Here is a 25,802-nt window from a genome sequence, read left to right on the forward strand (position 1 = left end):
AATGATGATTAGTGACTTTTGGGCCGTACAAGCCAGCGCCCCCAACTCAAATCTGGTCACCCTAGTTTACTGCGTCTGTGTGTCACAAGCAATATAATCAATGCAACCAGGAAGATATTTATATAATCTGGATAGCCGTTTATATCGCGAAGGGCTCACGTTAGCGTGACAGAATTTTTGCGGAATACGAGATGCCTTCGGTGACGTCACGACGTTTAAAGCGATACGCACTGCAAACTGCCACGCTCGCGCCTCGCGTCTAGAAGCTCCAGCGGCATTGTGTCGGTTTTGTTTAACGTCCCTCCAGCCGAAACATTTCACTGGACACAACTGGCCACCAGCGACAAAACATGGCAAACACAGAGGTAACGTAATGCTAACGTCGAGCTTGAGGGACACCGGGGCATGCAAGAGGTGTTGTTGTTGTTTTAACACCTAGCTGAACGCTGAAGCGAGCTGGAGCAAACTGTCACACCGGTGTTACGGTTTAACGCGCGACCCTGTTGAACCGAAACGCACGCGCCACTCTGTTGTAAAGCCGATACAAACGTGTAGTTCACGTTTCATTCTGTGTTGTGTCCGCTGCTTGGCGTGTGTAATTTAACATTAGTGTAGCAGTGTAATCAAATTATTGTTGCTGTCTCCGCTGCTCACCAGGGGGGTAAACTCTGGGGAGGTCGCTTCCTGGGTGACACCGATCCCATGATGGAGAAGTTCAACGCATCAATCGCCTATGACCAGAGGATGTGGAATGCTGACATCCGAGGGAGCAAAGCGTATGTGAAAGCTCTGGAGAAGGCAAAGCTGGTCACCACGGATGAGATGAATCAGATTCTACATGGGCTGGATCAGGTGAACGTCACATGTTGTTTCTCTCAATAAGTTCACACAAAATGTAAACAACGAGCCGGCACTTTGCAACGGATGGAAATTAGGAGGTTGTGTGATTACAAACTTGATCACAGTTCACTCACACTTGCATGCAAGGAAACATACTCCTGCTGCATTGTGGGTGCGTGTGTCATTGTCTGCCCTTTAGTGTAGATGTAGGTTAACGGATAACAGCTGTAAAATGTGCAATGGAGTAGAATTCCTCTCTGTATTATGCAAAGTCAGTGCTGAACAATACTATCACCATGTGATAGATGGCAGCTGCCAAACAACTCCAGTAATTCTTTCACTCACACATTCAGGTCAGGGTTCAGGGAGCCCTCTAGCCTGATGTTTTCTTTGGCAATTACAGTGATTATAGTAGTACCGAGTGGTATTAGTACCAGTGCACTAATAGGAGCATAAATGCAGTGTTACCACTGCAATACAGAAATACATAATAGGATGTTGATAATTTGCCGTCCAATCACACACGGATGCTGACTAGAATTCAGCGGCTCCATACGTGTGCTATTACTGTTTCTAAGTGTATCTGTTAAGCCTACTTGGTGATACAGCCCTTTGTTATCCTCCAGATTTCTGGTGAGTGGTCTAAAGGTGTTTTCGTGATCAAACCTGAAGATGAGGACATTCATACTGCCAATGAGCGCAGGCTAAAGGTAAACCGGGGCTTGTTTGTTTTTCATTAAGTGAAAACTGAATTTTTACATAATAATATAAGGAAGACCAGGGTTTGTAACACAGGTCTTCTATTCTGTTGTTTTATTGAGTCCTCCAACTCAATAAAACAACATTATTCTGTCATGTTTTTCAGTCACATGAGAACCTGTTAAATCCATTGAATTGCAACTGAGGTGTTATTCTGTTTTTAGTTTACAGCTATGATAAATCATATTTTCATGTTTTAGATTAGATTAGATTCAACTTTATTGTCATTGCACAGAGTACTGAGGCAACGAACTGCAGTTTAGCATCCAACCAGAAGTGCAAAATAGCAAAAAGTGCAGAAAATGTGCATATGTAAAGTGTAATAAGTGAATAAATAGATATGTACAGTAAGAAATAGATATGCAATATGAACAGTAAGAAATGGATATGAAATATGAACAGTAAGAGGTATTGTAGGTATAAGTACGATTAATACAGTAATAAGTGGTAGAAAAAAACTGGTGCAAATGTTCAGTGGCTGGAGGAGGGTGTGGCAGTCAAGCCAGGGTGGAGGAGGGAAGTACAGACACTGAGGGAGATGTGTGTGGGGGTGGGGGGCAGAGTTCAATAGAGTGACAGCCGCAGGGATGAAGCTGTTCCTGAACCTGCTGGTCCGGGAACGGAGCACCCTGTAGCGCCTCCCAGAGGGGAGGAGGGCAAACAGTCTGTGGCTGGGGTGAGAGCTGTCTTTTTCGATGCTGCGTGCCCTCCGCAGACATCTCTTGCTCTGGGCAGCCTCAATGGTGGGGAGTGAGGAACCGGTGATGCGTTGGGCAGTTTTCACCACCCTCTGCAGTGATTTACGGTCCGCGACAGAGCAGCTTAGAAGCGTTTGCTCTCATTTGCCCACTTGCTTTGGCTCTTTTAATGAGGTATGTTAAAAAGGAAAAATACGTAGCAAAGAATGAAGCAGCATAACTGTTGTACTGTTGGCTGATAACTTTCAGGAGCTGATAAGCGCACCTGCAGGGAAGCTGCACACTGGCAGGAGCAGAAACGACCAGGTTTGTCTTTAGAATATTAAAACACGAGTGACTGAATGAAATTTGGACTCCGCATTGGCTGTGCTTCACTGTGCCGTGTGTGTTCACCAGGTGGTGACTGACATGAGGTTGTGGCTGAGAGATGCCATCACAACCCTGACAGACAATGCCCTACAACTGATGTCTACCATGGTGGAGCGGGCCGCAGCGTGAGACGGATACACACCGATTACGCCAGCACGCGCACTTGTAACGAGGCTTTTAAAAAAAAGTTGCCCTGTATATTCTTTCTGAACCTTAGAGAAATTGATGTCCTGTTTCCTGGTTACACCCACATGCAGAGAGCTCAGCCAATCAGATGGAGCCACTGGATTCTAAGGTGACCTTAAATTAATCAAATCCTACACGTCTTCCACCTTTTGTTTCCTACTATGATGTAACGTTCACGTCGGTCTCCTGTGTTTCCTGGCTCGCTGGTTGAACCCACCCCCAGTCATGCTGTCGCTCTAAGCAGAGATGTTGACCGACTTCTGGAGATCAAGAAAAGAGTGAACGTTTTACCTCTCGGCAGGTACATTGTGAACCCACGCCAGCTATCTGACACTGACGCTTTTCCCCCACAGAGAGGACCAGTTAATGAGAATGATTCTTGCTGTTTTCAGTGGGGCCATTGCTGGGACGCCCTTTGACATTGACAGGGAGCTACTGATGAGAGGTTAGGCTACTTGTCCAAAATAATACCAGATCATCACTCTCCTGTCAAAAGTGCACTTTTGTCTATTCATAAAAATGCATGCATTTTTAGAACTGTAGAAACTTTGCTTCTCCTCCTCTGTAGAGTTGGCGTTTGATGGCATTAGTCTTAATAGCATGGACGCCACGGGCCAACGGGATTTTGTTGGTACGTAAACTACACGTGTGTGTCGATTTCTCATCCACTGAAATGAAATTAACTCTTGTGACGTCTTGCTTTAACGACCTCATGTTTCCACGTGTGTTTCTTCAGCGGAGTTCTTGTTCTGGGCTTCGTTGTGTTTGACCCATCTCAGCAAGATGGCCGAGGACCTGATGCTGTACAGCACCAAGGAGTTCTCCTTCGTCTCGCTCTCCGACGCTTACAGGTCTCTCAGTGTTTGTCAAAACCTCATTCTACATATTGTGTGACATCAAAAGTGAAATGGAAATATGAAATCATTGCTGTCACTGAAGTTGTCCACCTTCACCTTCAATCTGGCCGTGTGAAGTTCATTTTAAATCTTCTAGGTGGTTTTACTGCTATCCTGTGCTTTTCATTAGGCCCAGTGAGTTATTGTGCAGTTGATATTCACTCTTCTATATTTCTATACTTGTTGTGTGTGTGTAGCACCGGCAGCAGCCTGATGCCCCAGAAGAAGAATGCTGACAGTCTGGAGCTGATCAGGAGTAAAGCTGGACGTGTCTTTGGCAACGTAAGAGAAAAGATCCTCTTTGTTAAATCGTCCTTTTTTCCTGCTCATTGAAGGGCCCACTTTTCCACTTCTGTGAGATCAGTGCCCTCATGTGACATAAAGATACAGCTTAAAGCTTTTTTTCTGCAGAATCAAAGCTTTCTGGTCGAACTTCTGTTTTTTTCCAGTGTGCAGGGTTCATGATGACGCTGAAGGGCCTGCCGAGCACCTACAACAAAGACCTGCAGGTATGAAAGCGTTCACTTCACTGGATGGACTTTTCTTTTCTGTAATGTTTTTGTCATGCTGTCCTTGTCATCCCTGACCAGGAGGATAAGGAGGCCATGTTTGACTGCTATGATACGGTTCACGCTGTGCTGCAGGTGACAACTGGAGTCATGTCAACTCTCAAGGTCAGAGTTAAAAGACTGTTGATTATGTTGAAAAAACTGTTTGTGGCGACTTACTTTTACTTCATTTAAAAAAACCTTTACCTTGTTAACCTTGTTGTTACTGCCAATAGAAAAAATCTGGTTCCTGTTCCGTTTTCAAAAACTGCAGCTGTAGAAATAATGCATGTATAAAGAAGATTTACATTTACAGCATCCCAGGAGGAGAAAATTTGATGATTTTGATTCAGTTGAACGACCGTACTTCTGTTTGTCTCGTGCTTCAGATTAACCCGAGTGTGATGGAAGCCGCCCTCAGTCCGGACATGTTGGCTACTGACTTGGCCTACTACCTCGTGAGGAAGGGGGTGAGTGTTGTTTCAGTTCGCTCCCATCCCAATGCAAATCTTAAGAATTCCATTCTAATTTTAAAGAACTTTTAGCCTAAATGAGCAACAGTGTTTGTGCAATGTGAATATTCCTTAAAGGCTTGTCAGATTGTCTACACGCTCAGGGATCACTTACTTTGGTTGGTTTATTATTGCATTCATCGCATCTTCATGCAAACATTTCGCCAGCACATTTTATAGTGACATTTAACGAGAACCACAGAGAACAGATGCATGAAAAATGCTTTTCACAGGAGATTGCTGCAATCAGGACAATACAAACTGTATTTGATCTGGATTTTAAGTGCATTTGTGTGACGCTTTGCTGCAGGTGCCGTTCAGAGAGGCACACGGCATCTCCGGTAAAGCTGTGTTTGCAGCTGAATCCAAAAATATCGCCCTCAATCAACTCACTGTGGAAGACCTGAGTGCTGTTAGGTGACTCTCCTCGTTCTCATTCTCACACACACACAAAACCAGGAAACAAAGAGCCATTATTTAATAGAAAAGGGTGTGTGAAGTCTAAATTAGCCCCCTCTCTCTCTTTCTTCATTTCAGCCCTCTGTTTGGAGGCGACGTCTCCTCGGTGTGGGACTACAGGAGCAGCGTGGAGCAGTACAGCGCCCCTGGAGGCACAGCCAAGAGTAGCGTGGCTGCGCAGGTGGAACAGCTGAGGGACTGGCTTCAGAAACGGACACTATGATCTTGACCTCATTTCACCTTTAATATTGTGAATCGAGCTTACTGACACAATTTAGATTATGAGGAAATGTCAGATTGAGTTCAAAAGGGACACATGTGCGACGTGAAAACCATGTCGCCTTTCAAAAGTCTCCTCCCTTCTTTTGAAGTACATGTGTAGCCAGGAGATGTTTCAACTGACCACATGGACCGATCATAAGTGTTACAAGGACCGGCAATGAATAAATGTTACTCAAACTAAGTGTTTTACAGTTTGATCCATTGAAGGACAGTCGGACATCTGATTTAATATTGCTGTTAACACCCACAGACTCCAGATGGTGCAGACCGGCTTGTGTCGACTCATAAAGGTCTTGAGAATTGATAACCGTTTGGTTTCTTCCAAACGAGTGCACATTAAAATAGAAAAGCCTTCATTACCTAATCTGCTACATTAAAATTGACTGACAGTGAAGAGAACCACGAGTGTGTCAATTGATGGAGAATTTGCAGTAAATTAAAAATGTCACAGAGCTTGTAACCCTAAGAAAAAAACCTACCGTAAACCCCTAATTCTACACTTTTATTCATCACACACTGAAAACCACATTTAAGGAAAAGCAGATTTGAGTCGAGTGGGAATTTAGAATATTGACTCCTAATGAGAAAGATGAGTAACGTTAAAGACCTAACTGAGGCAAAGACCAAACACAGGGACTGAGTGTCGTCCAGAAGTGGATGGTATACTTACACTTTGCACAATAACTTCGCTGTAACTCATGTGCAAATGCAGGTGGCATTCTTTTAATGTTCTGGGTCAGTGTATCGGACACGTTGTCAGCAGCACCACTGAGACGACACTGATCCAGAGGCGCAGCGCGCTGGTCACGGCGCCGCTCGCCACGGACCGGTACACAACCCGGCCATCCAGAGGCTGCGTGGGTCTGAAGGTGTCCGTCATGGGCTGTCCGGTCCAGAATCGACACTGCCGAACGATGTCGTCCAGCTGGAGAGGGAAGGGAAAAAAACGTTGCATTTCTTAGTCAGAAGCCTTAAACTGCAAAAAATTGACATTATTGTGTCTTTCAGTGACACAAAGATTGCTTTTCGGATGCTTCATTTTTCAAAGTTGAACTTCTAGTTCTTAAAATAGAAGTCAATAGAAGAAAGACTGCTTATTCCAAAAAAGGCAACTCAGCCAACAACAGACTTTTCCTCACGCCAATAACAGTATTTTTTATGATGTTTAACAATGCTGTTGAGTTTATAGTATGCATTCATTTGAGATCGACACCCACAGTGACATTATAGTCCTGTTATATTTGCGGGAAGGCAAACATCTCTTAAAAACTAGACAAGTTTCACCAGTAACATAAAGTCCCTTCACCAGACGATCCGTCGTGTAGAAGTCATTTAATGAATAACTTCAAGGACATAAAAAGGTTTACCTGTATCATCAAAAGTCATTTTGGAGATTCCCATTCCAGTGTGTAAACCACCTGTCTGTAGCTGCTCACCTGCCGACTGCTGACGGCCAGTTTCCTGTGAAACAGCGTCCAGGCGACCGCCTGTTCACAGCCCGGCGTTGTCATGGAGCCCACGTAGCGGTAGTAGCTGTGCAGCTCCTCTGCCGAAGGGATGATGTCACTGAGTTGAAAGTTAGGGATCACGGTGCTGTTGCCTTAACACGGAAAGACGTGTGTGGAGGAAAAGGGAAGATGAAGTTTCACTGTACGGCGGGTTATATCTCAATAAAAGTGTGAAATGAAGTGCGTACCGTTGTTTTGAACCCGGCCCAAAGCAGCTATCACCGCGTCCAAGTGAGGGTGATCGTCTGGTGTCTCCTGTGCGACGCCATCAATTAGGACATTTGAATGAAGAAGGCGGAGTCATGGAGAGGAGTGAATGTGAGTGCATTACCTCAAACAGGAAGGCCAGCAGAGCTATTCCCGCCATATCGTGCTCGGCCTCGACCAGAGAGCCATACGGCTCCTTGATGTGGACTATGTGCAGCTGGAACCACAAAACACAGCAAAGGACCTCCACTATTAGAAGAGGGTGCTTTATAGCGCAGCTCACTGTTTTACACACTCTGTTATTCCTACTTGTAGGATCTGAAAGAATCAATATTAAAACTGTGAAGACGCATGCTTCTATTTCTGATAAGTGTGTGAAACGTTTTCCCCGTTGAGTCCCCAAACACGGGAATATAAGTGGTGATAATACTGCTACGGATCAAAGGTTTCTTCCGTTCGAGGCCTCAAACAAGGCCTGTGGTTAACACGAGTTTAAGAGATTTAATTGTTTTGTTCTACAATGAAAAACAAAGTATCTCATTAGTAATGTTAGAAGCTTTTGCATTTCTTAAAAAGGAACTTACTAACAAGCCAGGCTAAATCCTTCCCCTCCATGTGTGCTGCAACATTTTACTCTTACTGAGAAGATGTGTGTATAATACTGCAACTTTGTATATTGTTATGTACCGGTCACCAGGTCAAAGGCCTGGTACTTGGCAATAAAGCGTTTCTTATTCTGATGAGACGTCATCAGTCATTTGTGAGGATACTATTGCAGAACAAATCCTGTCATTAAGATCGCTGTTCCTTGGCTACAAAGTATATTTTCTGCAACGATCCATAGTCTTCAATAAGGCCGCTCCCTGCAGCGTCCCACAGCAGCAGGCGTGTGACGTACCTCCATCGGGTACCTCTCCCCGTCGATGGTGTGCTCGGACCCCGGCCTCCCGTTCCCTCCCCAGTGGAAGTGGAACTGGGCGGCTCTGTACTGACCAGGCAGAGCTCCTCCGGTCAGTCGCACCGACTGCGGCAACGCGAAGTGAGCTGCAATGGGGGAAGAGAACGCACAACGTCAAGCCCGAGAGGACACCAGCAGACCAGCGGGGGGGACAGGAAAGGTGCCGCTCAGCTACCCGAGTGTCCCTTGTTTTCCACTGTGACGTTGATCCTGTTGGTGTGGCCGATGAAGGCGAAGGGCGGCAGGGCGCCGTTGACGTGCACTCTGCTGGTGACGATGTTAATGGGCGATTGGCGTAATCCGCCGCAGCTGGGGAACTGAGCGGCCCAGTGGATCGGCTCTGAGCGGTTCAAACAGCAGAGGGGACAAACATCAAATGTTTGAATTCACTGGCCGACATATATGATCCCCGACCGGAGGCGTCGAGTTATTCTTAATGCTTAACGTCGAGCTCAACAACAATTAGTTCACTGTTGAACCATGGATAAACAAGCAGGGGGCCTGGTCAACCAGGACTGTTTGAATTCACACCTCGTGATTTCCGCAACCCAGTCTCACAGCAAAACGTGTAATAGCTACGTTGGTATTCTCACGCTTTCTCCCCAAGCGTGACAATACCACGTTCCACAACGTAGCTACTGCGCGTTTTGCTGTGAGACTGGTTGGATTTCCGTGGGGGAACATCTGTCTCTTTGGCGGCTAAATGCTTCGGCGTATCACAGACTTGCGATTGATTTGTTCTCACAGTCTCGGGGTTTGTCTCTTAAAATACTTTGTGTCTCACCTCTGCATGTGTCGTTGCAAGAGTACTGGCTCTGGTAACACCACTGAGCTGGAGAGAAAGCACAGCACTCAGTCCAGAAACACACACACACACACACACACACACACACACACACAGTATATTCTGGTTCAGGACACTCGTGCCAAACAACATGGATTTCTCTAGTTAGTAAATGGGTATTAATTTTTCTCATTTTCCCCCTCCATTAGACATTAAGAGTGTTTTTGTTCTCAGTCAGCGATCTTGATGGCTGATCTGCTAATGTGTTTTTGCTTTGCAGCTGAACTTTGAGAAGTCAGGTTGGGTAAAACATTTTCTCTCACACACACACACACACACACACACACGCACGCACGCACGCACGCACGCACGCACGCACACACACACACACACACACACACACACACACACACACACACACACACACACACACACACACACACACACACACACACAAAAGCACACACAGAGCCAAGATAATTATTAATTCTCACATTACTTATCCCGTCCGTCAGAAGCAGTTTTGCTCATTAGCTAAACATAAATTCTCTGATGATGAAATACCCAGCAGTGATGGATTAACAGAATGCTCACCAGCCGTTAGGTATCAATGCAATTTCACTGGAGGTTATGCAAACACACAAAAAAATCACATTGAACTTCAACATCGAAAGGTTAACAAAATACAACAATCGCCGCTTCAAGAGAACTCACGTATCAAGCCAACGAGCTAGAAAGCTGCTGCAATGACAAATGGGCTAAAATACACAAAACCGTCATTATTTATGAAATGTGCTTTTTTTGGAGGCATTCATTAAATCATGATATTCAAACGTTTTTCTCTATTGTTTTGATTTCGGGCTAAGAAGGAAACAGAAAAAACAAACACAAACATCAATGCTCGGCTCTTATCTTCAAAACAACAAACACCTCCTCAAAGCGGTGTTTTCACATCAGACACCTTTTAACATGACAAAGCCGACCTCAATATGAGTGCAGTGATGGCACCACTGGCAGTGACCTCTGAGCGTGACCTCTACGCCGCCAGTGTTTTTGTACCTGTATCATTAGGTATCTATATCTATATAGAAGTAAATACCAAAGACACATTGGCTTTCCTGCATGTGATGAGGACGTCCGCCTCTGCAGCTGCTGCAGCCCTCCTAAATAAATTGACCCCATAGATATGTAAAAAGGAACTGGAGAGAAGTCATTATATTTGATTGATTCCGGGGATTATGTCAAAACCCAGAACAGTGAGTTGTAGATAATGAGACGACGCCGGCTCAGAAAACCTTCATCCGACTCCCTCCAACATCCAACAGCATCCAACAGGTGCAGGGGGGGTCATTTAGTCTTGTGCCGGTGTTGTGTATTGTGTTGCAGATGTGAATGAAACTCCAGTGTCTGACTCAGCGGTGGGAATGAAAGGCGCTATAGAGAACCATTTAGCTAATATAGGGACGCAGATTAACCCCGCTGAAGCTCCCACAATGCAATTCTCTGAAAGGGGACAACGGTTCTCACCGACTGAGAACAATGCACAGGTGGAGTTTGGCTTTGCTCCACCTGGCTCACACAGGCAACAAACTGAGCGGCGCTGAGAAGTCAAACCTGCTTTCATTTCTTTCTCTTATCATTGCCTTTTTTTCTCTGTAAGCCGGCATTATGGAGAAGTTAACTAATTTTATGAGGGATTTCCAACTTTTGAACCCTTTGAAACAACCCAATGTACATTTTGAAAGACGAAATTGCAGTCGATAAGGGGGACGTACGATAGAAAGCACTTAAGATCAATTCAGCACGCCTGAGTGCTCTGATGTGAGCGCCTGCTGCCATTAAACGAAGCAGCGTCTTATTGAAATTTGAGCCCGCAAAGATTAGTCCATTAACCAATTAGGTCATCAACAGGCAGTTGAGTTGAGAACTGTTTAATCTTTTGGGTGGGAAATTTGCGTTTATTCAATGTACTAAATTGATGTTTTGGACAGTTAATTAAAAGAAACGAGTCAATCAAAACGCTTTTTGGGGAGAATTTTCTGTTGTTTATACAATAATAAGCAAAAAGATGAAAGATAATCTTTGTACTGTAGAAATGTGTTACCTGCTTTTTAATTATTGTGGGATCCCGCTCAATGACTGCCTTTCATTTCATTTCTCTCAATGATTTTAGGAGTCACATTAAGTATTTCAAGTCACATTCACAAAGCATAACATCTGGGATCTTTCTTAATCAGGTGGTTCCATCTCTGCAACACACAAGTCTTAATATTGTGCTAAAATAATGCTCCCAAATTAAAAGAATGGGGTGTAAACCCAACCCAGGTGTAGCATATATTTTTTTATTGTCCTACCACTTCAAGTGTGTGTGTGTGTGTGTGTGTGTGTAAGTGTGTGTATCCTACCTGTGCAATGGGAGAAGAAGGAGAGCAGAGCTGGGAGGTAGACAGAAAAATCCATGATTAGCAAAGTGACCCAAAAAGATCCTGACTAATTTCAGCTGCCTTCACATACTGACTGTTAGCTGCATTTGAGGGTGGGAGGAAGACGGTCATGAGTTATACAAAAGGTGTGTGTGTGTGTGTGTGTGTGTGTGTGTGTGTGTGTGTGTGTGTGTGAGAGAGAGAGAGAGAGAGAGAGAGAGAGAGAGAGAGAGAGGGAGAGAGAGAGTGGGAGTGTGTGTGTGTGTGTGTGAAGGAGGGAGAAGAAAAGTCCCTCTGAGAAAGTTGTCATGTGTCTAATTGAAGAAAAAGACGGACACTTGTTAGATTGTGTAATTATTTCCGGATGCATTAAGCTTAAATCTGCCTCTTCCATCTTGCTGTCTGTTGTGTTTCCACCCGGCGATGACCCAACGACATTCACACTCACAAATCCATGGATGCAAAAGAAGTATAACAACCTGAGCAATATTTTGTTAATCTTAATTCAAATTAAAATATGATCAAATCTGGTAAATCTGAAATTATTAATTTAACCGTTGATTCAAGAACAAAATCACAGCTCAAACTCGATTTATGTTGGTAGCTTTAAGTAGCCAACGTTATGTAGCTAATTAGCTTTTAGTAGCTCAAAATCCACAGGTGAATTAATTCCATCATGAACTTCCACGGGTTGTTTTTTGTAACCGATCTCTAGACGGACTTCGTTCAGAAGAACCTTCAGAGTAACTTATGTTGGGCTGGTGCTGTTTTCAGTGCGTGCTCTCGTTCAGCGGCGTCCCTCTATTGTCCTCTACAGACGGACACGAGCAGAGAGGATACTAAATTAACTTTTTTTTTCTGATAAAAGTACTCTTATGCACAGGCGTCAGTTTCAGAACAAAATCTATTTTATTATTTCATAATTATTATTACCAATATTACATTACATGTCATGTAGCTGACGCTTTTATCCAGAGCGACTTACAATAAGTGCATTTCAACCATAAGGATACAAACCCAAACGAACAATATAATGTTACATAAAATAACTGATACATGTAGAAATATTTTTATTGAATATTAATCCAATATATAAATACATGTGTAGTAATAACTAAAAATCTTTCAACGGTGTTCCTTTAAGACCACTACATGTTACAAGGTTACTTCATTTGTTATAGGCGTGACAGAAATGTAATGTTTTATGTTCAGTTATTAGCTGAACCATCATTGAAATGGAATAGACACAAAGTGAACAGTAGATAAACAATAAAATCTGATTAATTCTCAAAAAATGCAACTAACTTCATTTGTTACATTGAACGTTCATTGATTGTTATTAAATCCTGCAAAATCTGTTCGTATCACAGTTCACAGAGTATTTTCTTACTGTGATATGAACTCATTTTGCAATTTTTTAAAATAACCAATAGCAAAATCACAGCAGAATGTTTTAAAGTGAATTTAAAGTGTTTTTAAAATATGTAAACGTGATTAAACGGAACATATCGATTCTGAACACAAATTTAAGAGCCATACATAAATAATTACCTTCATGAAAATAAGATACTGGCTCCATTGAAACTTCTGACGGTTATTGAAAAATAAATATAATTAATAATGATTAATTAATTAATTAATAATTAAGGCATCATGGCAACATTTCCCTAATTATGGCGTTCCTGAGCAGATGCTGATCTGATTCCTACAGACGTTGTTTTCTTCAGACCGATCACATGTTGTCTTTGAAGCAGCGAGACGTCTTCAACCCAGATAATTCTAGAGAAAAAAAGAAAGATATTCATCATTATGTTTACACCATTTTTTAATCTTAAGTGTAATATACTTCACTGTCTGAAAGGTATAAGCTGTGATGTGTTGTGCTTGTGTCCTGTGTTGTGCCCCGTTGAAGGTAAAGTTTGTTAGTAGTATCAGCAAAATGTAATATCAAGGACAGAAAGTTTATGAAATATTGTAATTTGAAAGGTAACGAAAGCTGTCCGACAAAAGCAGTGAAATAAAAAAAAGTACCTGCGACATCACCGTCGTAGAAAAATGGCGTCAAATTAAAATAAAATAAATGACAAGCCCCTTAGAATGTGTAAATTCTGAAACTGAAATGAAACCTTTTGTTCACAAAGCTGATGATGGCATTTCAATCTGACCCGGTTCTTAAAATACCCACACACATCGTACAGTTGGAGCTTAAAGAGCGATCAGTGTGATCAACGTTTCTTTCCCGTTGCAGCTCAGGCTCCTCACGACACACACGAGGCCAACGGGTCGTATCTGCGACCACCTCTGTGACTCACCTGCAGCACAACGGCAGCCACCACAACCAGCACGGCGACGAGGGCCATCCGCCCGATCCAGCCCGCGTCCACGTTGTTCAGGATGAAGAAGCGCGCCCAGCCCAGCTTCTTGGCCGTGTGAGGCGGGTAGCGCATGCTGTTCACGCCCTCCATTTTCAGCTGCTTGATGAGGCAGCCGCGCAGGTGGCTCAGCTGGTCGAAGCTGAACTTGCCGTGGTAGCAGCCCATACCACTGTTTCCTGCACGCGACCACGGAGGGAGAAGGTGTGGCTTTAAATCAATCAAAGATATTTGGACAGAAATCAACCCTTAAAAAAGGAGGTTAAAATAGACTTAAAATAGATGTGAAAAGAATGATCCTATCTGGTTGTTTATTGACTTAGATGTAGATATTGAATAGATATTTCTGGGTTTCATTCAACCATCAAGTAATACATTCTGTTTTCATGAACGCACAAACAAGGAAGAACAAAACATTTGAATAACCACATGATCATAACAAAATAGAACTTTGCATTTGGTCTTTCTCTCTATTTCAAACATCCATTGGTTTTCATTTACTTTAGAAAGGTATGAATTGAGTCTTAAATTGAGTCTTAAAGGTAAATCACTTATTTAGTGATGCACTGGATTCTTGGTTTGTAAATCAATCAATCATCAGTCATTTTTTTAAAGCATTTGAATGTCCCCGAAAAAGTTTTTAAACCTTCCCAGGTATCATTTTGTCACCTGATGCCTTTATTTTAGTTAGTACACACAGTACTAACTAAACAGCTCAGTGAACAGCTCAGTTACGCAATAAGTCAACAAGCAAAAGAGAAACTGAGCTCTTGCTCAAAGAACCACCTCCGCTTGTCGCCGTCAGTACTCACCTACTCCTCCAAACGGCAGCGAGTTGACAGAAAAGTGCACGAGGCAGTCGTTGGCCAGCAGTCCTCCGCTGGAGGTCTCGTCTGTCATCCTGTTGATCACCTGACGAGAGAGAAGTTCTGATCATAAGTAGCTACACACTGTACACGTCTGCATCCAGTCCGCAGCAACGTCTTGCTGTGAGACGTACCTTGTCATCTGATGAGAAGACATAGAGGGCCAGAGGTTTCTCTCCTTTATTGATGAACTTGATGGCTTCGTCCAGGCCATTGACCGGCATGATGGGAAGCAGAGGTCCAAATATCTCCTCCTGCATCACCTTCGCCTCTGGCTTCACGTCCCGCAGAACCGTGGGAGCTAAACAGAAGAGCCGAAAAACACCGTTTCAGCAGAGGAATGTTTTTCATTGCCTGTTCTAAATCTCAGCCTGAATGAAAACCACGGAGAAAAGCTCCCTCTTGATCGACTTTCATTCGGAGAGTCGGTGGCTTGCGGCAGGATTACCGATGTAGCAGTCGGACTCGTCGTTGTCTCCTCCTGCGGCGACGGTGCTGTCTTCCAACATGTTCATTATCCTCTTGAAGTGGCGCTGGTTGATGATGCGTCCGTAGTCAGGACAGTTCTTTGGGTTGTCGGTATAGAACTCCTGCCAGAGGAAACCGTCTCATTACCGCACAAATATTCTTGTTCCATTCAGGCTTTTTGAAGTCGTTTTCTTTCTTCTGTACCTTTATGGACTTCTTGACCTCTTCTATGACCCGGTCCTGGATGCTGGGCTCACACAGGACGTAGTCTGGGGCGATGCAGGTCTGACCACAGTTGGTGTACTTTCCCCAGGCAACGCGCCTACACAGCGGTGGAAGAGTTAACGGGAGGATCTAAAGAACTGCTACGGTAAATTGAAAAAAAAGGGACTGCACGGAAAAACAATGTTGGCAATGAAAAGAATGTAAAAGTAACCGTGACGGCGAACCGCGTCCAATCAGCGCTCTCACCGGCAGGCTATGGCGATGTCACAGGCCTTGTCGATGTAGCAGGGGCTCTTGCCGCCCAGCTCCAGGGTGACGGGCGTCAGGTTTTTGGCTGCGGCCTCCATGATCAGTTTGCCCACCGTGCTGTTGCCCGTGTAGAAGATGTGATCGAACCTCTGACGCAGCAGCTCCTGGGTCTCCGGCACGCCGCCGGTTACTACGGGGTAAAGCTCCTGGCACACAGCACGCGGCCCATCAAGCACGCGGCCCATCAAGCAACCACTTGTGTGTCCCTGTAGCACTCTAGTTTCTAATCATGCCCTCTAACCTGTTTATATTATATTCTAAAGGTGAAAAGTGAAAAAGTATCATAACGTGGAATACAAACATAAAGCCTGTACTTTGGTTGAAAGAGGAAAAAATCCTGTTTGAGAAAATACATTTGTCTCATTTATATGATATTTAATGTGTGCGTGTCCATTCATTTTGCTTAGGAAACAACAATATCCTCACATTGTGAACAAGGCAGCCTGATCTCCAAAACCTGTTTGTAAAAATGTTGAACATACAAATTCGTAGTGATACATACGAAATAAATACGGACTGCAACTGATGACGTCACCCTATTCAAAATGAATGGGGACCTGCACCCCGTAAACACACTTTGTGAAGTCTAACGATGTAAAATAAACGTGTTATGATTGCATTTTTAACGAGAAATCAATGTTAACTTGTAAAAATACAATACTAACCCTAACCCCCTCAAAAAATCCAACATGGCGGAGAGACGTTCACTCAAGAATCCGACATGGTCCGCCATGTTGTTCACTCAAGGGGCGTGGTTAACCACCGCCAGTTCGTATGTATTGTTACGAATTAGTATGTTCAAGATTTTCGTATACATTTTTACGAACAGGTTTTGGAGATCACGTTGGAACAATGACAGTGTTTCACTTTGACGTCTTACTTTGTCGATGTAAAGCGGCAGCAGGTCCTCCATGACCTTTGCAGTGTGAACACAGACTTCGGACGGCTTGACCACGGCCGCATTACCTGGACGGAGAAAAAGAAACACATGGTCGACTCTTTAAGTCTTGTTTTCTTCCACCGGACCTTCATTTGAAGCTGCTACAACTGGAGTTCTTTGGTCACTTGGGGGCAGCAAAAGCAAGTTCAACAACAGTGAAATCGACACATAGTGCAAGTCTTGTTTACCAGTTTCAAAGCACCATTAACATTCTTTTGGCTTCAATATTTTTTTTTTGTTTGCTAATAATCCTGATGAAATTTTTTTTTACTATATTCCATTATATTCGCCAAATACTGTGTTTATTTGCCATTTGTTGATTGAGTGCTTTTTGTATGGAGGAAAATAAAAATGGCAAAATTACAGCAGTTCCCAGGACATTTCTATGAATTGCTAATTTCGATTTAATAATCAAACATATTGGAGAAAAAGCGTGACTTGCGCACTACGAGTGTCTCGTCATGTTGTCTGTGTGTTATCAAAAATATGTTACCAGTACAAAATGCCCCTTTTCAAAGCTGCATTTTATTTGTGAAACTTCTGATGATTTCTTTTGATTTTCCATAACGGGCGTCAGCGCTCTCGTTTCTTGCTTGATCATCTGTATTGTTCGATGACTAATGAGAAAACACTTGCTAGGCAGATGTAACTGTGAGAGTAAGATCTGATAATGCGAGGGATAAGAGGGATAAAGTCCAAGCTGTGCAAACACTCACTGCCACAAAACACGCAGCTCGCTCGAGCGCTTTCACCTTACGTGCTTTTAGTACAACGTTATCCAGGTGAAACGCGAATGAGCCGTCTGCCGGCAGCCGCTCTCCTCGCACTACTATGTGAAACACTCACTGGGGACGGGTTGCAAACAAAAGACCAAAGCAGGCGAAGGACCAGGGGAAGGACTGTTATAATAATGCAGTGTCATGCTAAGCAGTCACAAGACAACTCTCCACACTCAGGTTTGCATCACAATGGGATGAGAGTGGAGCCTAAACACTCGAGGCCGAGTGGCCGTTGAAGCGTTGCCTCTGGGAGAGAGATCGATTATACATTAGTTCACTTGTTATCTCGGAGCTGAGTAGTGATTCACTCTGACCTTGTCCTTTGAGCAATTTCTGATAGGATCAATGTGTGCATGTTCATACAATGCACACCGCCATGGACACATGAGCACCTGCATGCGTGTTACATACAGATGTCAGAGGACACTTTTGCTGCTGATCTTGTAGGTTTTAGTAGCTTTTCCCCCAATAATCCCAAATGGAACAGAAAGAAGAACGCCGGGCAGAGACGGGAATAAACAGGAAGTGAAGTGGTTAGACACAAGACAGAGGAACCAAACAGTACAAGAGAAATAAAAAGAAGAATAGAGAACTGGATGCACAAGTTGCCTCCAAAATTCGATATAGATGTTGCCGTTTATTGGTCTAATGGCAGTTATAAGATCCGAGGAACCTTCCGGATGTATGCATCCGGAACACTTATCCAGATCATCAATCAGCATACCAGATCACTTATATGTTCAAAAAAAACTGAACCTTTACCGGCATCTGTGTCTCTACAAACTATACAGACAGCTGTCTGTAAAGTTCAAAGTTCACCGGAGGGGAGGGACGATGGAATCAGATAGAAATGTGAACACTGACCTTATTGCACCACACACATGCAGACGAGACACACACACACACACACTGCCCTTTCACCAGTGACGTGCACTGCCTACCCTGCCAAAATTCAAACATAAAATTGCATAATTTTACTTAATAAACTTATTAGCGTATTTTTTTATAGTTCTATATGCAATTTGTGTGTTATTCCAATTGTTAAGATGTTACAATGCTGTTACACATAATCAATTACAAAGAAATGGCAGAATAAGCGTACAACAAGCAAAACAAACATGTTGCGCATGTGTACTTCAATCCTGTATTCTTCAACATGTACGTTAAAAAGCACAACTCTGCTGTGCCTCTGCACGTAAATGGGTTATGCCAGTAATCATCTACGTTACATATCAAACATGGACCAATTAAATCGAGAGCTCACTGGACATTTGTGCAGCTGACGTCACCACACCAGCTACGATGTAAGCGTAATCCTCGCGAAACTCAAAGTCAAAATGACGGTCGGGCTGAGACGAGTTTTACAAAGCTGTGATCGACGTCTTGGACGGATGGATTTTATGTACAAATAATCAACCGGTCGGTGAGTCAGAAATTATTTCGGGCTTCATATTCAATTGATAAGTGTGGTTGAATGAATACCGACAACAAGCCATTTGCCTTCATACTCAGCAGTAACGTTAAGTGTTTTCATTGAGGCTGACTGACAAACACAATTGGCCGCTGTGTAATAATTAAGCAATAAAGTCATTGTAATAGTGATATGTCATCGTGATTGGACATTTCTTATTCTTCTTATCTTATCGAGTGTGTGTCTGTGTCTATGTGCCGCGCTTGTGTGTAACGTTTACGGTTTTCACGCCTAAGCACAACAAAACAACAAATCAGGTAATCAGACTTTCATAACTCAGTGCCTCTTACTGACATCACCGCACTGACACACACACACCCACACACCCACACCCACACACATACACACACACACACACACACACACACACACACATACACACACACTGCCCTTTCACCCGCCCCACACACACACACGCTGCTGTACCAGCTGCGATGGCTCCTATGAGCGGCTGGATGGTGACGGCCCAGGGGTAGTTCCAGGCCCCGATAATGAGCACCACGCCGAGCGGCTCCGGCTTGATGTACACGCTGTCCGAGATGGTCATCAGGTTCTTCCCCACGGGCCGAGGAGCGGCCCACTCCTTCAGCTTCTTGATGGCCAGGCTGATCTCCCCCTCCAGACCCAGAGTCTCGTACAGCTGGGTGCCCACCTCGCTCTGGGGGGGGGGGGGGGGGGGGACAGTGACGTAGTGCTTGCTCATTGATGATGTTGTATTTTTGGGGTCATTTATCACGTTATATTATGGAGCCCATCCATATCTCCACAAAGGTACTGACATTGTAACCACTTTAATCCCTTACTTTGTGGCGATCTCAATAAAATTCTCTAAACAACGACTTCATAAACTGTAACTTCTTTAAACATTTTATACATTTTGTATCCAATTGCATGTTTCTTATTTTTTTTAATCAATCCAAACATCAAACTCTGAATGCCTTTCCATCTCTTGACAACAGTTTGTGAACTGTGTGAACATCATTGAAACAAGTGAACAAAGCAAAATCTTTTATTCCAGACCTGAAGTCTAAACCCTTCCCTGTTGTGAAGATTAAACCATGAATTATGAGCATTAAAAGATTAAAACCGTACAGCCCGGAAAACAAATTTTGTACAATGTGACTCAACAGACAGGTATTGATTATTTGGGGCCGTGAGGAAGACCCTCTCACTTCGTACCTTATTGAGGTCTTTCTTGATGGCATCTGAAATCACCTTCTGTTTCTCGGTGAATAACCGCTGCAGGTTCTTCAGTTGGCGAACACGGTACTCTAAGCTTTTGGACCTGCCGGTGTCAAAGGCTTTCCTGGCACGAGCCACTGCCTGCTGCTCCCGGGACATCCTGTGCAAAAGATATTCACATATATATGAATTTATATGTTTAAATATAATATGTTTTGTCTCTTGTGTAGCACACAGTGCGCACTGTGAGGTGTGACGGCTAAAGGCCACACACTCTACTTTGTGTTCAACTCCAAATACGTATTAGTTATAAACTAGTTAAAACACACACAAATTACTTTACTATTGAAGTGAGGAAATATTACTTTTTACAGAACAAAGTATGTATCAGTATGTAAAGTTGATGAGAGTTTCTCGAACCGGACCATTTGGTAAGTTAAAGTGATACTGTGCATATTCAGCAATCTGCAACTCCTGATGTTATTCTTGTTTGATTTATATATCTTCAGAAAATGTGAAAAATGCCCATTAAAGTTTCCCGCACCATAAACTGACATCTTTGGTTTCAAAAATGCCACAAATGTCTTCCGCACATACAATTTCAATACTGTATTTTACTTGATTCGAATATTGTAGAGATGAGGATTTTAATTAGAGAAGTAGCCTTTTAAGCAAAGTCCATAAAGTAGACGTTCTGAATACTTAATACTGTAGAATAAAACTACAGAAAGTAGAGAAAGAAAGAAACCAGTTCTCCCGATAGACTTCCTCACGGATCTGCAGTGATCCGAGAGTCTCTCGGTGCTGCGGTTTCTGTGTTTGGCGATCAGAGGATGTGTTATAAAAGGCTTGTAACACAAACCTCCAGGAGAACGAGCTCCATGCAGGCGACTCGGTCACAGGTGAAGCTGCAGTGACGTTTCACCGGTTAAAGACCATTGAGCATGACATCCGGTACATTGTCCTGTTACTTGATAATGGACCTTTGTGTCTTTGTAAATGAACCTGGACTATTCGGCAGTCACCCTGCAACACTCCCTTATTCTCCCCCGCAGGGCGATTTGAGTTTTTATAGCTCGAAGGGTTTAGTTGAGGGTTCTTCCGTTCGTTTCGCTGACTGTCAGCAAAACGCCAGAAAACATCGCAAAGTGTTGTTTTTAAATTCCTACCTGGTCAATAGCGCGGTAGGGTCAATGTCTCGATGTCCCGTCTGGAGGGACAGCTCGTAGCAGACAGGATGAAAGGCGAAGACAGCAAGTAAACACGAACCTCTCTTCCCCGTTAGGTCCCGCCCACAGGGGGCGGGGCCTCGAGGCAGCTGACTGCGGCTAGCTTGTAGCCACGTTAGCGTCGCTGCCCTATGACGCGGCTGACGAGGCGCTGCAGCACACGGAGCGTCACCACTCACAGTCGGATTAAAACAATAAAGATCCTCTGATGATTTAGAATCTCATAAGTATGACTGGACATCTCGTTTTTTACTTTCTATCCGATAATAATCGTATTTCAGAATTGTATTATTTTTTAGAAAGTTTCTCATTATAAGGATTTACAGAATCATTATTTAGTTCATTACGGCATGGGCCTCCATAATGGGCTTCCATGCTCATATTGGAAAACTAAGATAGTGAACCTGAGTATACCTTATGAAAATAAACAAAACCAACCTAAACGATGAGCCAAAGAGAAAAACGTTTTCACAAAGAATTTACCAAAGCCTCTTAAAATCCCCCCCATCCCACAACATGTTGAAATTGTTTAGGCATAATACAGTACAGTCTGAAACATAAATGTACTTTTGCATAATAACGGGCTTGCAAGCAAACTTTAAGGTTGGATCATAATATATTATCAATCTTACCGTACATTTTTGCAATACTGCTATACTCTTGTTTCAGGACTGATGTCATAATTACAATCTGGGAAACAATGATACAATCCTGAATTAACCCTGGGTAAAGAGGTGTTTATTCATTTAGTTTTAGATTTTGGCCTATACTCAGCATCAGATCTTCATTTTTCTGCTTTCCCTCCGTTCCCCGTCACAGCCTGATGTCCTCTTATCCATAGCCGAGCTGGAATCACACTCAGCTTCTATCTCTCAGATCAAGAAAACACTTTTTACAACGTGGGACACGATACATGAAGTAACCATCTCACCTCGGCCCCAGAGCACATGGAATCGACCCAAAACACTCTCAGGTTGACAGGAAATGTGAACAGAGTTTCCACATCAAACAGTGGGCTGCGGAATGGTGTTTGTGTATTGTGAAGGATGGAGCGAGGATGTAGGTGAGGGAGAGGATGGCAAAGCGTCATTCACACCTGAGTGTCAACCCTGATTTCTTAGAGAGGAGTGTGGATACAGAAGACCAGCATTTCTCCGTGTGCACACCTGAGTGTGTGAGGTATACCAAGGCATTGAGACACAGAGAGAAGCACAGTTTGTGTATTGTGAGGGGCGTTTTGGTGCCAGAGGGGAGGTTAGGAATATACGGTTTGGATCCAACTCAAAAGAAAATGTAGCGCATCACTCCATGAACATGGAATTTGATGAATAAAAGTAAATGCGTGTAAAACCATGTGTCCATTTGACTGCTAATATTTTAGCTGAATGTGTTAGTAAAACAAGCAACAAGCTATATATTAAAATATATAAATATATTTAAAAAATCATAATAATTTGTCTAATTTGGCACAGAAATGTATGTTGTTGTTAGCCAGCCAGCCAGCGTCCATTTCACATGAGCTTGATCAGGTGAATATTACACCCCCCCCCCCCTCTCTCTCTCTCTCTCTATCATGCATTTGGTAACATCTCAGGTGCTCCAGGTGCTCTGTATTGAATTGAGTTAGAACATCTGTGAGCTTTTGGCATTTCCAAATATATTCCTATGGTGTTTTGATAGTGATGGAGAAGACACGTTGCTCCAAAATCTCAGGTGAAGGTCAACTTTGATGAGATCTGGTGTCTGTGTACTTCTTTATTACCCGTCTGTTTACGCCTATTGTTTACTTATAATAACGACCTTTTCTGTCCTTCACCACAACGTGCACATATGATTATTATACTATCTAATACGGCCATCTAGTGGCCTCTTTCCACCTCGCACTCCTCTGCTGACTAACAACAAATACTAGTTACAACAACATTACTAACCTTTAACAAGGCCAACGAAAAAAGGCACAAAGTATATAAAATATTTCGAAAATAGGCCAGTCACACATTATTATCAAGCTCTAACACAGGAAGACACCAAGCTTATAAATAAGAAATGTGCGTCATGTTATTCTGTCTGAGAGAATAACGTGTCCAGGCGGTAATCTTTGGCAGCACGAGACCCTGTTTCGATGGCCCATCTAGTCCGGGTATCGACTGAGAGTTGCCTTAATGATTGTCATGTGACGGTCAGTGATGTGAATAGCCTACTTCTCAGTTGATGTGAAGCAATTAAGTTAATGCTCATTTTCAGACCGTTATGACCAAACCGTCTCCTTTATCACGCGCACAAAAAACGATGCACGGCGGTGTCGTTTTAGTTCTTTTTTTTAATATTATTATTATTAAAAAAAACATTATAAGCCAAAAACGCAACTGAATCTGTGATTTTAAATTATTTTCCCAATGACCCAAACCGCGTGAGTCTGGCACCCGCCTGGGAACGTCGCAGTGGACTGTGCGCTATCCGGTGTTTTGATGTCTCGATCGGTGGAAACGTAACCGACCAGGAAGGATAAAAAGTCGCCCGGTTTGTCACCTCGACACATTATAGCTGACTGAAGCCTCACTCCTCCAGCTTCTTCAATACACTTCCACTATCCACTCACTGCTTTTTTGTCTCTTCTGATGCGCAGCGGGAGGTCGCAACTGTGGAGGAGAGGATATGCCACAGACCGAAGTGTCAGAAAAGCGTGATAACCTCATATATGTGTATATATTGAGCCTATAGATTGCACAAATCATTTGTTCCTTAATCTTTCCATTTCTAAAAAAACAACAAACTAAAAGTCATCTTAAATTCAGATATTTAGAGGATCTCAGTGTTGTGTGACCGTACACTTTTCCAGGATGGGGCAAACTCTGTCTCGGCTAAATGGGCCCATTAACGGGTCCCTGCGGATCAAACAGACACCTATTAGTCGAGAGAGTGTATAGGTGCGTTACACATCAAAGGCACGCGTTTGTAAGGCTTGACAATATCCACTGGGATGGGATGGGTAGAGGGGCGGGGTGTCTGTCAAGCCAACTATAAAACCCTCTTGTGTCCATACTGGATCAGCAAGCGTCGCGGAGAGACTCGAGGAAACGTACCCTCTTTGTTTTGGGACCCTGCAGAGGAGAATGGCGTTCGGGTTGGATTTGACTGGCGGTCACGTTTCTGAGATAAACGAGCTTTACATGGGACATTGCTGGCCCACTGCATGCTGGGACACGAACAACAACGGCGATTACGCACAGGACTCCAGCAAAGGTGAGGGACTTGGCATGTGAATATGTATTACGTTTTATCTGGGTTGCAAATACGTACAATATTAAGGTCAAAGCATTATGTTATGTTGCATATCTCCAACTTTCTGGCAATGTGCTTGTATACCCTTCTAGTCAGAAAAGTGGACGAATAACTAAGTATTGTTCTCTCCCGATAGGGCATCATGCTGCTCCGCACAGGACGCGCTCGGACACCCAGCGCCGCCGGAAGCGCACAACTTTCAGCAAGGCTCAGCTGAGCGAGCTGGAGAGGGCCTTCTCGGCCACGCAGTACCCGGACATTAGAATGAAGGAGTCTCTTGCATCTGTCACCGGGATACCGGAGTCGAAAATCCAGGTATGGAACACGCTTCTCAAACTTGCAATGCGCAAATGTGTCGATAACGCATGAGTGTGTCCAAAAAATGACCACATTTCTTTTTTTTTTTAAACAGGTCTGGTTCCAAAATCGACGTGCACGCTATTTCAAGAGCAAGAAACCGACTAAAGAGGTCAAGAAACCTTCCACGGACTACCGTCATCAGTTCTCCTGCACCCAATCTCCCAGTCTACCATTCCTCCAGTTCCATCCTTCTTTTGCTCCCACTCCCACTCCCACTCCCAGCCCACCCGCCCCTGCGGACTACCCTGGTCCAAGTCTACCTCAGTCAACCAGGCTTTCAACCATACTTGGGAGTCAGGCCGTGACCCCCCCTGCACCGACGTCTTATGTCGCCGGCGACCAGGCTAAAGGCTGGTCTCCGCATGGACCGGGTCTCCTAGGAGCGTCGCACCGAGACCAGTATTACCAAACGCCAGACTTTTCAGATTACTTCCAAGATATGTTCGCACCTGGTGGGCTCAGTGAATGGGATTTTTCGGTGGACTTTGAGGCTTTGCTCGGAGATGCACAGGGATCCCCACAGCCTGTTGCTAGCCGCTGCGCTGTTTTCACACATACTGGACCCAACGATACTGGACCCAACGACAGCGTGCAGGGTCAGCTCGACCATCAGAACTTCTGCAGCACTGACGAGGCCACGGACGACCTGTCCGATCTGGGCGATTTCTGTCTGTCTGATTTGGATATTTCCGAGGCCATGATTGATTATCTTTTAGGTTGACTGACATTTTGGAAAACAAGTGAAGTAGCTCATCGAACTGATTGTAAATAACCTTAGCTATATATATATATATATATTTATAACGCGACTGCTCTAAAGAAAGGACATTCTGATGTGAATTAAATGCACGAAACTATTCAGATAGTTACTTACCTATTGTTGATTGTTG

General features: G+C 43.7%; 4 protein-coding genes across 6 annotated transcripts; 2 read left to right on the top strand and 2 right to left on the bottom strand.

Moving 5' to 3' along the window:
- The first annotated feature begins 39 nt into the window (after positions 1-39).
- Positions 40-5,730, top strand: asl (argininosuccinate lyase). Of its 2 annotated transcripts, XM_040180792.2 has the most exons (16): positions 40-365; positions 658-852; positions 1,467-1,550; positions 2,547-2,603; positions 2,694-2,791; positions 2,884-2,961; positions 3,076-3,153; positions 3,245-3,297; positions 3,421-3,483; positions 3,589-3,703; positions 3,946-4,030; positions 4,198-4,257; positions 4,339-4,422; positions 4,686-4,766; positions 5,119-5,225; positions 5,346-5,730. In XM_040180792.2, exons 1-16 carry the CDS (start codon positions 351-353, stop codon positions 5,488-5,490), a joined length of 1,398 nt encoding a protein of 465 aa, XP_040036726.2. In that variant the 5' UTR covers positions 40-350; the 3' UTR covers positions 5,491-5,730. The 2 variants fall into 2 exon arrangements, with proteins under 2 accessions (XP_040036726.2, XP_077961376.1); XM_078105250.1 differs by lacking the exon at positions 3,076-3,153 and having other exon boundaries at positions 44-365; positions 3,206-3,297.
- On the bottom strand, positions 5,493-11,580 carry ca4c (carbonic anhydrase IV c). Of its 2 annotated transcripts, XM_040180825.2 has the most exons (8): positions 11,412-11,580; positions 9,007-9,054; positions 8,398-8,562; positions 8,163-8,308; positions 7,389-7,481; positions 7,246-7,312; positions 6,986-7,149; positions 5,493-6,474 (listed from the first exon to the last, which is right to left on the bottom strand). In XM_040180825.2, the coding sequence occupies exons 1-8, from the start codon at positions 11,464-11,466 to the stop codon at positions 6,286-6,288; spliced, it is 927 nt and encodes a 308-aa protein (XP_040036759.2). In that variant the 5' UTR covers positions 11,467-11,580; the 3' UTR covers positions 5,493-6,285. The 2 variants fall into 2 exon arrangements, with proteins under 2 accessions (XP_040036759.2, XP_077961377.1); XM_078105251.1 differs by lacking the exon at positions 11,412-11,580 and having other exon boundaries at positions 9,007-9,331.
- Positions 11,581-12,315: 735 nt separating this feature from the next.
- aldh3a2b (aldehyde dehydrogenase 3 family, member A2b) lies at positions 12,316-21,351 on the bottom strand. The gene is made up of 11 exons (XM_040180788.2): positions 21,211-21,351; positions 20,039-20,201; positions 19,286-19,517; positions 16,550-16,635; positions 15,607-15,815; positions 15,340-15,457; positions 15,116-15,257; positions 14,802-14,968; positions 14,614-14,713; positions 13,742-13,980; positions 12,316-13,208 (listed from the first exon to the last, which is right to left on the bottom strand). Exons 2-11 carry the CDS (start codon positions 20,198-20,200, stop codon positions 13,194-13,196), a joined length of 1,470 nt encoding a protein of 489 aa, XP_040036722.1. The 5' UTR covers position 20,201; positions 21,211-21,351; the 3' UTR covers positions 12,316-13,193.
- A 2,982-nt stretch (positions 21,352-24,333) lies between these two features.
- Positions 24,334-25,710, top strand: LOC144410197 (uncharacterized). Its single transcript, XM_078105252.1, has 3 exons — positions 24,334-24,513; positions 24,689-24,867; positions 24,965-25,710. The coding sequence occupies exons 1-3, from the start codon at positions 24,384-24,386 to the stop codon at positions 25,631-25,633; spliced, it is 978 nt and encodes a 325-aa protein (XP_077961378.1). The 5' UTR covers positions 24,334-24,383; the 3' UTR covers positions 25,634-25,710.
- Positions 25,711-25,802: the final 92 nt, after the last annotated feature.

Source organism: Gasterosteus aculeatus, chromosome 7 (assembly GCF_964276395.1).
Source record: "Gasterosteus aculeatus chromosome 7, fGasAcu3.hap1.1, whole genome shotgun sequence".
Lineage (NCBI taxonomy): Eukaryota > Metazoa > Chordata > Actinopteri > Perciformes > Gasterosteidae > Gasterosteus > Gasterosteus aculeatus.